This window comes from Bos taurus, chromosome 21 (assembly GCF_002263795.3).
Source record: "Bos taurus isolate L1 Dominette 01449 registration number 42190680 breed Hereford chromosome 21, ARS-UCD2.0, whole genome shotgun sequence".
Lineage (NCBI taxonomy): Eukaryota > Metazoa > Chordata > Mammalia > Artiodactyla > Bovidae > Bos > Bos taurus.
In genome coordinates, this window is record NC_037348.1 from 28,110,269 (window position 1) to 28,125,056 (window position 14,788).

At 49.8% G+C, this 14,788-nt stretch overlaps 1 protein-coding gene across 1 annotated transcript in view; it reads right to left on the bottom strand.

Moving 5' to 3' along the window:
* Nucleotides 1-14,788, bottom strand: part of ENTREP2 (endosomal transmembrane epsin interactor 2) — a 240,582-nt gene that overhangs the window by 14,185 nt on the left and 211,609 nt on the right. Inside the window, exons 5-7 of the mRNA XM_002696649.5 lie at nt 9,942-10,049; nt 3,367-3,527; nt 2,569-2,704 (exon numbers count right to left, since the gene is read on the bottom strand). Of these exons, the coding sequence (XP_002696695.1) occupies nt 2,569-2,704; nt 3,367-3,527; nt 9,942-10,049 (405 nt within the window). The remainder of the gene's footprint in view (nt 1-2,568; nt 2,705-3,366; nt 3,528-9,941; nt 10,050-14,788) is intronic.

The following is a 14,788-nucleotide window of genomic DNA, read 5'->3' on the forward strand; positions in this document are numbered from 1 at the left end:
TGCACACAGACCTGAGAATCACTGCGTAGCTCCTCTCCTCTGGACATGGAGGGAATATGGAGATGCAGGCTAGGGGAGCCCGGAGCTCTGTGTGGCAGAGGGGTTGTGGTGCAAAGGCGGACGTGGAGGGGGAGGTGGCAGGGGTCCCTCCCACCCCAAGGTGGCTGAGGAGAATCACACAGTCCTGTGGGCTTCCTGGGGTCTCCAGTTCCCTGGCCGCCCTGCCCAGTGCCCCTGCTGGTTACAGGCTGAGCTGCCTGTCTGCTCCCGGGTCAGCCCCTTCTGCCTTCCAGGGCCCTCCCTCCCCTGGCCCTGGGGAGGCCCTGGCCCCATGCTCCAGGCCCTGGCACAACCCTTTTGTAACCCCCTCACCCTGTTCCCACACCCCACCCCCACCCCCAGCTATTTCCTATCCGGCCTCTTCTTGGAGCATCTTGCCAGAGCCATTGACCCCGGTTCCCAAATGTGTAGCAGCTGCAGTGGGGATTTGGGAGCCAGGCTGATCCTCAGATTCTCAGCAGCCCCAGAGTGCTGAGGGTGAACCCAGCATCTGCATTTGATTGACAAGCCCTACACAGAGTCAGGAGGCCCCCTGGAACCTAGAAAAAGTATCCACACTCCTGGTCCCCCTCCTCAGGTGCCATCCCCCACTCCCCGATGCCATCTGGTCCTGCCCACTCCCCCACCCCATGGCAGCTGGTCCTGTCAGTCACCAGTAGCCCTTGGATGGTGAGCCAGATGGACGGGGCTCAGTCTTTAACAACCTCCGGGCAACACTTGGCTGGTGTCTTCCTCCCTGAGCACTGGTTTCTGGGACCCCCAACCATGCCTTCTCCTCGGCCCTCACCCCCTGGATCCAGGGCTTCAGTGACCATCTCTGCAGCAACCCCAACATCTCTAAGGCCCCAAGTCCAGACCCTATCAGCCACAGACATTCCCTTGGATGTTCTGATGATCCTGGTACCCAGCAAGGACCAGCAAGTAGATTGTTGTCCCCTGATCTCACATTTGCCCCTCCCTCTGAGCCTTTGCAGGAGCTGCCCCCTCACCTGGGAGCACACCCCTCCTCCCTGACCTGCTGGCCTGCCAATGGCTGAGGCCTCAGCTCCCAGGATCCTTGGACCCATCCAGGGACCAGCATCCCTGCCCAGTGCCCCACAGAGCTCTGTTCAGGACTCTGACCACTCTCACAGGAAGTGGGTTCCCTTGACAATATTGACTGATCAATTTTTATCACGAAGAGAAAAATAAACCACTTCAGGAAGGCAGAATGCTCTTTAAATGCTTCGCTTTAAAGGGAAAAGTTCCGGAGAATTTGGTCGTTAATGGATCTAGAGACGAGAGTCACCCACATCACACTGCTGCCTCCTCCCTCTGGGGCTGTTGCCTGGTCTGTCCCTTCCCCACACAAGAAAACAGCCAGGAGACCCAGCTGAGTCCTTCTGCTGGGCTGACAGTCTCAGGACCTCTTGGTGGGAGCAGGCCCTGAGAGAGGCCCTGGGGTGTCAGGAGCCTCTGCCTTGGCTGGGTGGATGGCAGTCACACCCCAGGAGTCCGAGGAGAGCCCGTGGTAGAGACGCCCCCCAGGCGCCGAGCCTCTTCCCTTTTCTTCCTGTCACATAGCTACTGGCCTGTAGGACTTGATCCCCTGAAGACAGGACTGTGTCCAGTCACATCCCTGGAGGCTGAGCCCAGCACAGGGGGTCCCCAGGGCCACTCCTCAGGGGTAGTGGAAACACACAGGCCCTGGAGCCTGGCCTGCTCACCGCGGGACCCGTCTCACAGGGTGACAGTGTGAGGTTGGGCCTGTACCACCTCTGGGGGGGTGCGGAGTGGCTCCATGGCTGCTGAAGCCCCACGGCTGTGCCCCTGGAAGTCCCGGTCCCGTCTGTGTCTCCTCTGCCTGGTGTATGGGGCCCAGGGGTGGCTGCAGCCTGCTCCCTGGATGGCTGTGTGTCCCGCATCAGACACACACTGTCAAATCCCTGCAGTTCCCCAAGAGGCCACCATGTGGCCCCATCACTACATCTGTATTTGGGCCAGTGCAACCTTTCCCTGTGTTCAACGTGTCTCTGCCCTTGCCAGTGACCCTTGATATTCGGCAATGACAGCATGATGACAAGGATGGTGGTAACAATACCAAAGAAGTGCAGGTAGCTTTTGCCAAGTTAGACCCTGACATGTGCCCAGCCCTGTCCATTACAACTGTCCTTGTCCACCTGAAGGGCTTGGTACTATTATGATCCCACTTCACAGATGAGGAAACCGAGCTCACACATCCTGAGTGTGCGCCTTCTGGGCTCAGGCCTCTCTCTGGCTGGAGCCACCAGGCTTCCAGCAGGAGCAGGGGTTCAAACCAGCTGTCACGTGTCTGGCTGACCATGACAGTGGCCTGTAGCTGAAACAGGCCAGAGCCCCCTGCATACTCAGGCTCCCTGCCCCTGCCTCCTGCTCAGACAGGGCTGAGACATCAGTGCCCACAGGTTTGCTGAATGGCTGGGAGAGATTCCAAAGAAGGCAGAAAGGCCGGGAACAGGGAACTGGCCTGTTGGAGGGCCTGGGACTTACCTGGTTGGCAGGGCTCGGGCCTACCACGGCCTCGTAGGGTGGTGGGAGCTCAGCAGGGTACAGCAGGCCGGGGCTGTTGATGGCGACGCCGTACAAAGTGCCAAACGGGGAGGAAGCGAAGTCCAAGTGGAGGCCCCTGAGCAGCAGAAGGAGGAAGGTCACCCTCTGGGGAAGGAGCCGGCTGTTCCCATTGCCCTCAGAGCAATCGGAACAATTCCCCACACAGAATTCTTGGGTGTGTGAAAAAAAAGCCTCATTCACTAGGTGGTTCTAACTCTTTACTGCTCTCAAAGGATACTGGTACTTTCACCAACTTCACGGTCTTTTCCGTAACAATGAAAAACATCTTAGAGCTGATTCATCTTTAATTAAATGTGACTGTAACATGACAGGAAATAGGCAACCCACTCCAGTATTCTTGCGTGGAGAATCCCATGGACAGAGAAGCCGGGGGGGCTACAATGGGGTCACAAACAGTCAGACACGACTGAGCATGCATGCATGTTCAACCTGAGAGCTGTACTGTGTTTTCTGAGAGTGGAATAGGATTGGTCCTGCCTGGGTTTCCCCTCGGATACCCTGCAGTGAGGCCAGAGGAAGCACACAGGTCTCTGAGCATCCTACTCCACCACCACCCTGCCTGGGGCTCTGCTGTCGGGACCAACATTCAGGCCTTCATCTGCCTCCCCTCTGCTCACCTGCATGGACGAGGAGCAACTCATGCCTTCCCCATCCCCACACGGCTTCCCATTCTTGGGTCCCAGCATCCCTCAGGGAGGTGTTCCCAGAGACACCAACCTGTGGGCCTCAGCAGTGGGTGTGCAGGTGTACTCTGGAGGGTAATAGGGCGGAGGGGGCAGCGGGGGCACGAACTCATCGAAATCCAAGGTCTGGTGGAGCACGGTACCATGGGGGGTCAGGCAGGCTGGGCTGGCAGAAGGTGCCCTTTGTGGAAGGAACTGGAAGACAGAGAGGTTCCGAGTGATCGGTCGGCCGGTATGGCTTGTGTCTCATGAAGCTAACTGTACTGAAGCTTTAATGACACAGTTGGAACTCAGGGACTTCAACCTGTCAAACAGTGTTAGTTGTTCAGTTGTATTCAACTCTTTGTAACCCCATGGACTGTAGCCCGCCAGGCTCCTCTGTCCATGGAATTCTCCAGGCAAGAATACTGTAGTGTGCAGCCATCTCCTTATCCAAGGGAATATTCCCGACCCAGGGATCAACCCGCACTGCAGGCTGATTATTTACTCAAGGGAACTGGCTAAACACAACATGTGAAACAATGGCTCTGTGAGGATCCCCTTCCCTCTGGAGCCTCATCGTGCTCCATTCCCCTGCTGTTATACAGACGTGTCTTCTGAGGCAAAGCACAGTCTGGGAAGACTTTACTCCTATCTCTGCCACTAACTCAGGCTGCATGTGGCTCTTGCCTTCTCCACACACAGAGCTCAGTCAATGCCCTGCCAGCCAGTGTGAGGCGAGGCTTGTGCACTTAATCATCTGAGACAGAGGTGATTCCATGGCCAAGGGCAGTGCGGATGTGCCTACTGGCCTTGACTTTGGAAAGCCACTTGCCCCACGGCCACTGCACGAGGCTGAGCAGCCAGGATGAGGCTAAGGGTCCTGGGGGTCTCATGGAGTGAAGACTCAGGAATTAGAGAAATCAACAACACCCTCAAGCATGAAACACAAAAGGCAAAGTGCTTTCCCGTGGAAGGTCCAATTCCACCAGGAATGAGAGAGGTGAGGAGGTCCAGGTGATCCTATTAGCAGGTTTAAAGGAGTCAATGTGGTCATGCGAGGGAGGCTTTTTAAAGGTTAAACAGAGGTCTCCATTTCTGCCCTAAAGTCCAGATGGCCTTTCCAGGGGGTGTTGGCCTGTCTTCAAGGAAGCATCTCAGACTTAGCAGCAGGCACCTGGCTCCTTGGCCTCCACGGTGGGAATCCCATGAGTCACCCTGCCATCTCCCCAACACCCCTCAAATCTGTCTGCCAAGGCAGCGTCTATCTGGGAGCCCAGGGTCACTGGCCCTGGACTTTGCTTTGAGACAGGCGGGTGGAGAGCCGCACCCCACGGTCTCCCCAGAAGCTGGTGTCATTAGGTTCTACCCACAGGGGCGTGAGAGGGAGTCAGACAAAGATGCAGCCAGGGAGAAGGGGTTCCTCAGACTGCTCCTGCCCTGCCCCTCCTCCCCTCTGTCCTCTGCCATTCACCCCTGGGAAGTAATGAGATCCTTGTAGGAGCTGTGCTGAAATCCCAAGGGCGAGTCTTTTTCCCTCCGTGGCCCTGGGTCCAGTCTGTGTCTTATCTCTGAGCCTTGCCTGGTACCCTAGGCCCAGAAGATGCTCTATGAGCATCCACTTCACAGGTGAACAATACCTCCTGGCTGCCACCTCCAAGTAGCCCCCAGGTTATCTTCTCCTTTTGAGAGCGTCTAACTCACCTCTCTGCCTTGGTTTTCTTCCTCTTGTTCTGCTTTAAAAAGTTACGTTTAATCCAACGAGATGAGGTTATCCCCCTTTAAAACTCTTTTACATGCCTCTGCTCCCTGGATCCCACCAGGTTTCTAGCATCCTTACCCACTAACCCATGGTATCCCTGAATCCTCCAACTGCCTTTTGAACCAACCCCAAATACCAAACAAGGTCTGTTCTCTCTCCCTGGATCCTGTCTCCTTTCACCCTCAACCTCCCAGTCATCCTCAGGATGTGCAGAAATGCTCACTGTCCACAACTTCCTCTGTGGCCCCAAGTCTGCAGGGTGATGGCCAGGTTTGGAGCCAATCCTGCAGCTGGGTGTGCTGGGGAGGAAACGGGCCCTAAAGAATCACTTCCTTCCCATGTGGTTCTGCTTGCCCTGGGACACCTGTACAAGCCTTGGGTGGTTCCGTGTGATGACAAAGGGGTACCTGTGCCTGGTGAGCAGTGTGAGGTCGGTACCTGTCTGAGGTATTCACATATCTGGTGTGGGCATCACTGTCCAGCTCTCATCATCCTCAAAAGAGGACTTTGCATTTTAGTCTCTGCTGGAGAGAAGCCTGTTCTCATGGGTATGCTCTGGGGGAAGGACCCATGTTAGGCACATGCTTCCCAGGTAGTGCTAGGGGTAAAGAACCCACCTCCCAATGCAGGAGACAGAAGAGATGTGGGTTTGATACTTGGGTTGGGAAGATACCCTGGAGGAGGGCATGGCAACTCACTCCACTATTCTTGCCTGGAGAATCCCATGGAAGAGGAGCCTGGCAGGCTGTAGTCCATGGGGCCGCAAAGAGTTGGACAGAAATGAATCGAGTTAGCATGCACGTACATCCTTGGTAGAAAGAGCAGGATTATTGCCATGGAAAAGGCTTCTGAATGGAACTCTTGTCAGTAAGCTGGAGCTCTCTCTCCCTGCACTCTGGACCTAGGAGTGACAGCCCCCTAGGCATCCTGCTGATCTCTGGTCCTTCTACCCCTCCCTCAGGTGAGCAAGGAGGCCTCCTCAAACAGGTTCAGACCAATTTTAGTTACTACTGTTAATTTACAGTGAAATATGAATGCAGACAAGAAAACTTGCTTGTTCTGTGAAAACTGAGTTGGAGGCTTTGGAAAAGACTTCATAGCTAAGCAGAAACTGCTGCCAAGGTGGGTCTTGGCCAAGTGTTCGTCAGGATCATAAAACATCCATGCAGATGGCTTCACACAGCTGAGTCCAGCTGAAAGGAACTAAATCTGGAAATCACAGAGGGTGTGATTTCCACGAATAACCTGATACACCAAAGAGACCTATAGTCAAAATGAAGAGCCTGGCACCACACCAACCAGGGTGACAAATGCTCATTTGCATTTTTAAAGTCAAAATACAACGTTCCGTGGTATAAATGCATCATTTTACGTAAGTCTGCTGTAACTGGCTTTTTAGGTTAAGACACCCATCGATCCTCATCTGATAGTTAAGTAACACCTAGGACCTGAAGACCCTTGTGGTGAACCCAAACCTCAAGGAGAGTCACTGTGGGTCCGAGGACGGCTGAATGGGTAGAAGATGCAGGTGAATTTGCCTGATCTGGGAGCTCTTAGGGGCACTCTATCCCTCTGATACAGAGGCCAGCACCCCTTCCAAGCTCCGTGGGCAAGCCCACTGCATCACGTCTGTGAAGGCACGGTACTCTGCCTGCCGCATCTGAAGCAGATCCACTTCAATAAGGCACAGGACAAGTGGAGAACATAAATGACAGCAACAAAGGACGATGCTAACAAGCTGGTGCCGAAGGGAGATGTCTGTAATAGCAGACGATGTCCCTAAGGCTGGGTGGCAGGCAATAAAATAAGTGGGGAGGAAAACAGCTTACTGCAAAAATGGAAAACTGAGATTACACGTAGGAAATAAAACTAAAAACATGCAATTATAGGCCTGTGGACGTAAATGCTTTCTCCATGAAACTATATCAATAAATGGAATTTTATCATCAGATGGTCTTTTGGAAATAATGGTCCACTATTTTCAAATGTATTACAGGAATTCAATTAGATAAATTCTGACCATAGGCATAACAATTTGCATCTCATGTAGGCATGTCTTCATTATATGAATTCTCCCTAAATTATTAATTATTCCAAAATGTTGATCCACAGACATAAGAATAAAATTGTGGGCTCCTTCCACGTGGGATAAGGCCTTTGTTGTGAGTCACAGTCTGTTGAAGGGAGTGCCCTGTGGCTTTTCCTGCATAAATACACCATGGTCGGACAAAAACATTCTCTAACTTTCTAGGTCTGTGTTTTTATAGCAGAGCCAGAACTTAAAGGTACTTGGGTAGCAATGTGTGTATAGACAACCCCTAGACTTTTTTTTAGTTTTTATCTCAACCCCTTAGAGTTGTCTGACCTACGTTTAAATTGATGGCAATATATTTAGTGACGCTCTTTTACATAAGTAACAGTAACAAAAGATGAAGTTAACAAGCTGGTGCCGAACAGAGATGCGCAAACGGAGACACGTGTAATAGCAGACGATGTCCCTGAAGCTGGGTGGCTGGCAATAAAGTAAGGGCAGAGGAAAACAGCTTACTGGAAAATCTTTTGAGAATCTTTCAAGAGCACTCAATTTTATTGTAATAGAAGTAATTCTCTTTTTGCACTCATATTTTGTTGGTTCACACAGTAGTAGAATATGCACTTACAATCCATATACCCCTGGTATAAACTGGTTTGGGGATACATACAACCATGGCTGACTATATTTTTCTGGGCTCCAAAATCACTGCAGACGGTGACTGCAGCCATGAAATTAAAAGATGCTTACTCCTTGAAAGGAAAGTTATGACCAACCTAGATAGCATATTCAAAAGCAGAGACATTACTTTGCCAACAAAGGTTAGTCTAGTCAAGGCTATGGTTTTTCCAGTGGTCATGTGAGAGTTGGACTATAAAGAAAGCTGAGTGCAGAAGAATTGATGCTTTTGAACTGTGGTGTTGGAGAAGACTCTTGAGAGTCCCTTGGACTGTAAGGAGATCCAACCAGTCCATCCTAAAGGAGATCAGTCCTGGGTATTCATTGGAAGGACTGATGTTGAAGCTGAAACTCTAATACTTTGGCCACCTGATGCGAAGAGCTGACTCATTGGAAAAGACCCTGATGTTGGGAAAGATTGAGGGCAGGAAGAGAAGGGGATGACAGAGGATGAGATGGTTAGATGGCATCACTGACTCAATGGACATGGGTTTGGGTGGACTCTGGGAGTTGGTGATGGACAGGGAGGCCTGGTGTGCTGCAGTTCATGGGGTCACAAAGGGTCAGACAAGACTGAGCGACTGAACTGAACTGAACTGTACGTTATAATCCAGTGTGCATGCGATTACAGCTATGACAGATTTTCTTATTTGGTTGGTAATTTCTATTTTAATTCTGAAAGCTAGGAAATGCAAACTTTCAGTGTTTCCAGCCCTGCGGTTCCGTTAGTTTGATCTGATTGGAGTGATATTTCCAGATTGACAGGAAAATCTGTCGAGGTGAGTGGACCCCCACGGCACTTAACCTTCCTTTACATAACATACCGGAGAGAAATGTCTACATGAGGGCTCAGCGAGTGAGGCCAGGAGTTCATTGCTGCTGAAGAGATGCTTAATTAGGTGTCTTTTGGAAAACTGCTGCCTCTCGAAAAGGTCAGCAGGCTGTGACAGCTGTGTGGAGGTACACAGGGAAGAACAGGCCGCACGTGATTAGAGCCAATGAATTTTTAACACCTTGATAATGATGCTCTCTGGCCCTGCGTCGTGTTGTGAACTGATGAATTGCTACAGGGTGGGTGGGGAAGAACAAAACACACAGGCTCCTACAAGAACAACTTGCCTTTGTTTCATAAGATGCTTGAAACATTGGGGAGGAGGCAGGGCAGGGCCTGGAGGGGCCCAGGGGAGCAGGGAGGGAGGGTTCCTACCCTTAGCATGGAGAACAGCATCTTCTCATCACTTCCTCTTGACTTGCTGACTTTAGCGGTAATGTACTGAGCAGTGGGTCATGTTCTATTCACACAAATAACGAAGAGCCGTCACTATTACTGATTGTGTATTAATCAGCATGTGACCTCCACTCTTGGCCTCATCCCTCCGCTGGGGACCAGCACTTCCTCATCTCTAAGACCCTGGCTGGAGGCTCCAATGATAGCCGACCAGTGACCTGCTGCTGGATTATGAGCTGACGGTTAATGAGCAAGTGTGCAAGGCACAGTGGAGCAGTTTTTCAATTTGAGAAGAGCTCATATTCTAACAATCCTGCTTTATTACAAGTGAATTCTGGGGGACTTCCCTGGCAGTGCAGTGGCTGAGACTCTGTACCCCTAATGCAGGGGCCTGGGTTCAATCCCTGGTCAGGAAATTAGATCCCACATGTTGTAACTAAGGATTTGCATGTTGCAACTAAAGAGCCCACAAAGAAGATCAAAGATCCCACAACCTGCAATTAAGATCTGGAAGAGCCAAATAAATAAATAGATTAAAAAAAAGAAGAAGAAGAATTCTGAAGCCTGGAGACAGTGGCATGGCTCCGGAGGATGTCTTGGGCTATAGAATGGTCACCACAGTTACTCAGCGGCACAAACCTGGGGCTCCCTAGAGGCATGTAACGGTAGCTGGACCCCATCAGCAAGGAGCTCCAACTGCACCTAAATAAATACATCGGTGGCATCGAATCTGTGGGTTTCTGTCTTCCAGAGGGTAGCATGGAGGGACCTTCAAGGATCTCCAGGCCCCATGTGCTGTCAGGGCTCATTGTTCTGGTGGGAAGCCAGCGGTGTCCATGCTGCATTGCTCTCAAACTGGTTGGGGGAGGGGTCAAGACCCCACCATTTTGACTGTGCTGGGGAGAGGGGGAGAGGCGGGGGGCCACTTACCATCTGCAGGACATCGGCAGAGACCATCTGCATGCAGCACATGGCTGTGGCCAGTGCACACACAATGGTGGACAGGACGTTGAGGGCACACACACTGAAGAGGAGTTCCTGCGGGAAAAGACGCAGAGGGCGTCAGCATTGTCTTGGCAACGCAGGCGGCAGGACCCTCAGCACTGCCGTTGAGGTCCAGGACAAGGGCAGCCACCTGTTTCGTGGGGCTTTTTTTTTTCATCAACACTGGTCTATTACAGACACATTTGTGTACTCTCCCACATGGTTGATCAAATTAGATACTAAATGATGTATTTTACAATTTTGATAATTATTAGGTAGTTACCATCTAAGAAAATCTTCAAAGTGCCAACATTTAAGTAGGTGGGCCATCTCTGTCAATTATAAAGTCTAACTGAGAATTTTGATAAGAAAAAAAAATTCCAAGTTTTTTAAACTTCTTTTCTTGAGAAAACTGTAGATTCACTTGCAGTTGTAAGAAACCATAGAGGGACCCTGGGTACGCCTCCCTTGGTTTTTTCCACGGCAGCATCTTATAAAACTACAGTGTGATATCACAGCCAGGAAGGACGATGACACAGTCAATGCTCAGAACACCTCCATGAGCACAGGATCCACCCTCCCTACCCACGTTGCCCTTTACAGACACACTCACCTTTCTCTCCCACTCAACCTCCCTTTCCAGACCCCTGTCAACCACAAGTCTGATCTCTGTTTTTATACTTTTGTCATTTCAAGGCTAGGATACAACTGGAAGCATAAAACATGTGACTTTCCACAACTGAGTTTTTTCACTCAGCTTGATTCCCTCAAGATTCATTCAAGTTGTTCCAGGCATCAATAGTTCATCCCTGTAGGACTTTACTGGAAAGCCAGTAGAGGAAAGGGATGGGAAGGGTGAGGGGGAGTAAGGAGGATCACAGGAACCAGGAGCCCTTATTTTTGTTCACGGCAAAACCATCCATGCCATTGTTGCCGTTGTTTAGTTGCTATGTCCTATCCAATTCTTCAAATCCTGAAAGATGATGCTGTGAAAGTGCTGCACTCAATATGCCAGCAAATTTGGAAAACTCAGCAGTGGCCACAGGACTGGAAAAGGTCAGTTTTCATTCCAATCCCAAAGAAAGGCAATGCCAAAGAATGCTCAAACTACTGCACAATTGCACTCATCTCACATGCTAGTAAAGTAATGCTCAAAATTCTCCAAGCCAGGCTTCAGCAATACGTGAACCGTGAACTTCCTGATGTTCAAGCTGGTTTTAGAAAAGGCAGAGGAACCAGAGATCAAATTGCCAATATCCGCTGGATCATGGAGAAAGCAAGAGAATTCCAGAAAAACATCTATTTCTGCTTTATTGACTATGCCAAAGCCTTTGACTGCGTGGATCACAATAAACTGTGGAAAATTCTGAAAGAGATGGGAATACCAGACCACCTGACCTGTCTCTTGAGAAATCTGTATGCAGGTCAGGAAGCAACAGTTAGAACTGGACATGGAACAACAGACTGGTTCCAAATAGGAAAAGGAGTACGTCAAGGCTGTATATGGTCACCCTACTTATTTAACTTCTATGCAGAGTACATCATGAGAAACACTGGACTGGAAAAAACACAAGCTGGAATTAAGATTGCCGGGAGAAATATCAATAACCTCAGATATGCAGATGACACCTCCCTTACGGCAGAAAGTAAAGAGGAACTAAAAAGCCTCTTGATGAAAGTGAAAGGAGAGTGAAAAAGTTGGCTTAAAGCTCAAAATTCAGAAAACGAAGATCATAGCATCCGGTCCCATCACTTCACGGGAAATAGATGGGGAAACAGTGGAAACAGTGTCAGACTTTATTTTTCTGGGCTCCAAAATCACTGCAGATGGTGACTGCAGCCATGAAATTAAAAGACACTTACTCCTTGGAAGGAAAGTTATGACCAACCTAGATAGCATATTCAAAAGCAGAGACATTACTTTGCCAACAAAGGTCTGTCTAGTCAAGGCTATGGTTTTTCCTGTGGTCATGTATGGATGTGAGAGTTGGACTGTGAAGAAGGCTGAGTGTAGAAGAATTGATGCTTTTGAACTGTGGTGTTGGAGAAGACTCTTGAGAGTCCCTTGGACTGCAAGGAGATCCAACCAGTCCATTCTGAAGGAGATCAGCCCTGGGATTTCTTTGGAGGGAATGATACTGAAGCTGAAACTCCAGTACTTTGGCTACCTCATGCAAAGAGTTGACTCATTGGAAAAGACTCTGATGCTGGGAGGGATTGGGGGCAGGAGGAGAAGGGGACAACAGAGGATGAGATGGCTGGATGGCATCACTGACTCGATGGACGTGAGTCTGAGTGAACTCCAGGAGTTGGTGATGGACAGGGAGGCCTGGCATGCTGCGATTCATGGGGTCGAGAAGAGTTGGACATGACTGAGCGACTGAACTGAACTGAACTGATCGAATTCTTTGTGACCCCATGGACTGTAGCCCGCCAGGCTCCTCTGTCCATGGGGTTTTCCACACAAGGATACTGGAGTGGGTTGCCATTTCCTTCTCCAGGTGGTGCTACTAGTAAAAAACAAAACAAAAAAAAAACCTCGTCTGCCAATGCAGGAGACTTAATAGACATAGGTTCAATCCCTGGGTCTGGAAAATCCCCTGGAGTAGGAAATTGCAACCCTCTGGAGTATTCTTGCCTGGAGAATTCCATGACAGAGGAGCTTGGTGGGTTACAGTCTGTGGGGTCACAAAGAGTCAGACACGACTGAGGTGACATAGCAGAGCACACAGAGCACACAATTGATTATGTTCATTAGAAGGACTGATGTCGAAGCTCCAATACTTTGGCCACATGATGCGAAGAGCCAACTCACTGGAAAAGACCCTGATGCTGGGAAAGATTGAGGGCAGGAGCAGAAGGGGACAACAGAGGGTGAGATGGTTGGATGGCATCACTGACTCAATGGGCATGAATTTGAGCAAACTCGGGGAGATAGTGGAGGACAAGGAAGCCAGGACTGCTGCAGTTCATGAGGTTGCAAGGAATTGGACACAACTTAGTGACCAAACAACAAATTGTTGGTTTATCAATTTTCTAAGAATTTTTTTTGAAAGGAACTGAACATAAATTAGAGTGAATATACTTTAATTTTGGTGATTCAGAAGGTATCAATAACCGTTTTCTCGCTGGACTTCAGCTTGTTCTGAGTGTTTGCATCCATTGTCCTGTGGCTAAGCCATGGTCCTGGGTAGCATGCCTATGTGTCCACTGCAGATGGTAGTGGGAGCTGGCCAAGAATCTCTGATCCACTGTAATGACCTGCATGACTTTGGGAAGCTGTCTCATTTCACTGTGCCTGAGCGTCCTCATCTGTAAAATGGAATAACAGGGCTTCCCTGGTGGCTCAGTGGTAAAGAATCCACCTGCCAATACAGGAGACATGGGTTTGATCCCTAATTCAGGAAGACTCCATATGCCGTGGGGGCAACTAAGCCCTCCGCCACAACTACTAAGCCTGTGCTCTAGGGCCTGGAAGCCGCCAACTACTGAAGCCCCTACGCCCTTTAGCCTGTGTTCTACAACAAGAGAAGCTACCGCAATGAGAAGTCTGAGCTCCACAACTAGAAAGTAGCCCCTACTCACTGCAGCTAGAGAAAAACCCAAGCAGCAACGAAGACCCAGCACAGTCAAAATAAATAAATAAATAAATGGAATAGCAATACCCACCTATCTCAGGGCTGTGAGGGTGAAATTAGTTCGCAAACATGAAGGGCTCAGAGCAAGGCTCAGCACACAGTGAGGTTCAATAAGCACCATCTACGATCCTATGACGGATGGCCAGTCACCTGGGGACTTTCATCTGCTCACAAACACTGGAGGATGAATTCAGTAAAGGGCTTTGAGGCCTCATCCACAAATGCTTAAGGAAAACAGCTGCAGAAATGACTGGTTGCCCACTCCAGAATGCCCTTCTCTGGCCTAAACAACTTCTATATCATTGCTCCTACTGTTCAACTGAGGAGAGAAAAAAATTCTGATGTCCACACACCTTTTACTGCTCTGCTGTTGCTCTGCCTCTGGAAGGTTCTGTCCACTTGTTTGAGTGACCGTAGTTTGATTAAAGCTCAGGAATATAAAGAATGAAGTCAAAAAGAAGGAAGAGGCACTCAGGCAATACACACAGAAGTAATTTAAATGCTCTTATTAGCCTTTAGCCACCTAGGGACTTAGGTACTATTTATAATAAGAAGTAAAATTTCCAATCTGCATTTAACTTATATTAAAACATTTCTGCATGTGCTCAGACTAGACAGTGTTCCTTAAACGCCTTCTAGGATCTGTTCAAAGATAAATGGAGGCACACAGAAGTTTGTGAGAGTTTTGAATATATAAATATTTGGATTGAGGAGCCACAAGTGGCATCACCAACTCAATGGACATGAGTTTGAGCAAACTCTGGGAGATAGTGGAGGACAGGGAAGCTGCAGTCCATGGGGCTGCGAAGAGTTGGACACGACTGAGCGACTGAACAACAGCAAGGTGGCTTCCATGAATGAGGCAGGAAGAGGGTGAGAAGCAGAGAAGGATATGATGGATAGGGGACTTGGTGATTAACAGGAGGGAGTAAAGGAGAAAAAAGTCACCCCCATGGCCTAAGCAGGGGCAGCTGTTCCGAGATGGGCAGGCCGCATGGGGTGTGGAACTGTTGGGAACAGTGAGGAAGAACTCAGTGGGGTCCACTGAGTCTGAGAGGGCTGCGGTTCTCTGCGTGGAGGGAGCTCAGTGGGTCTGGGCTGGACTCTGGGACATGGGTGTGGCCAGTGCAGGGGTGGGGACAACACCAGGGAGGC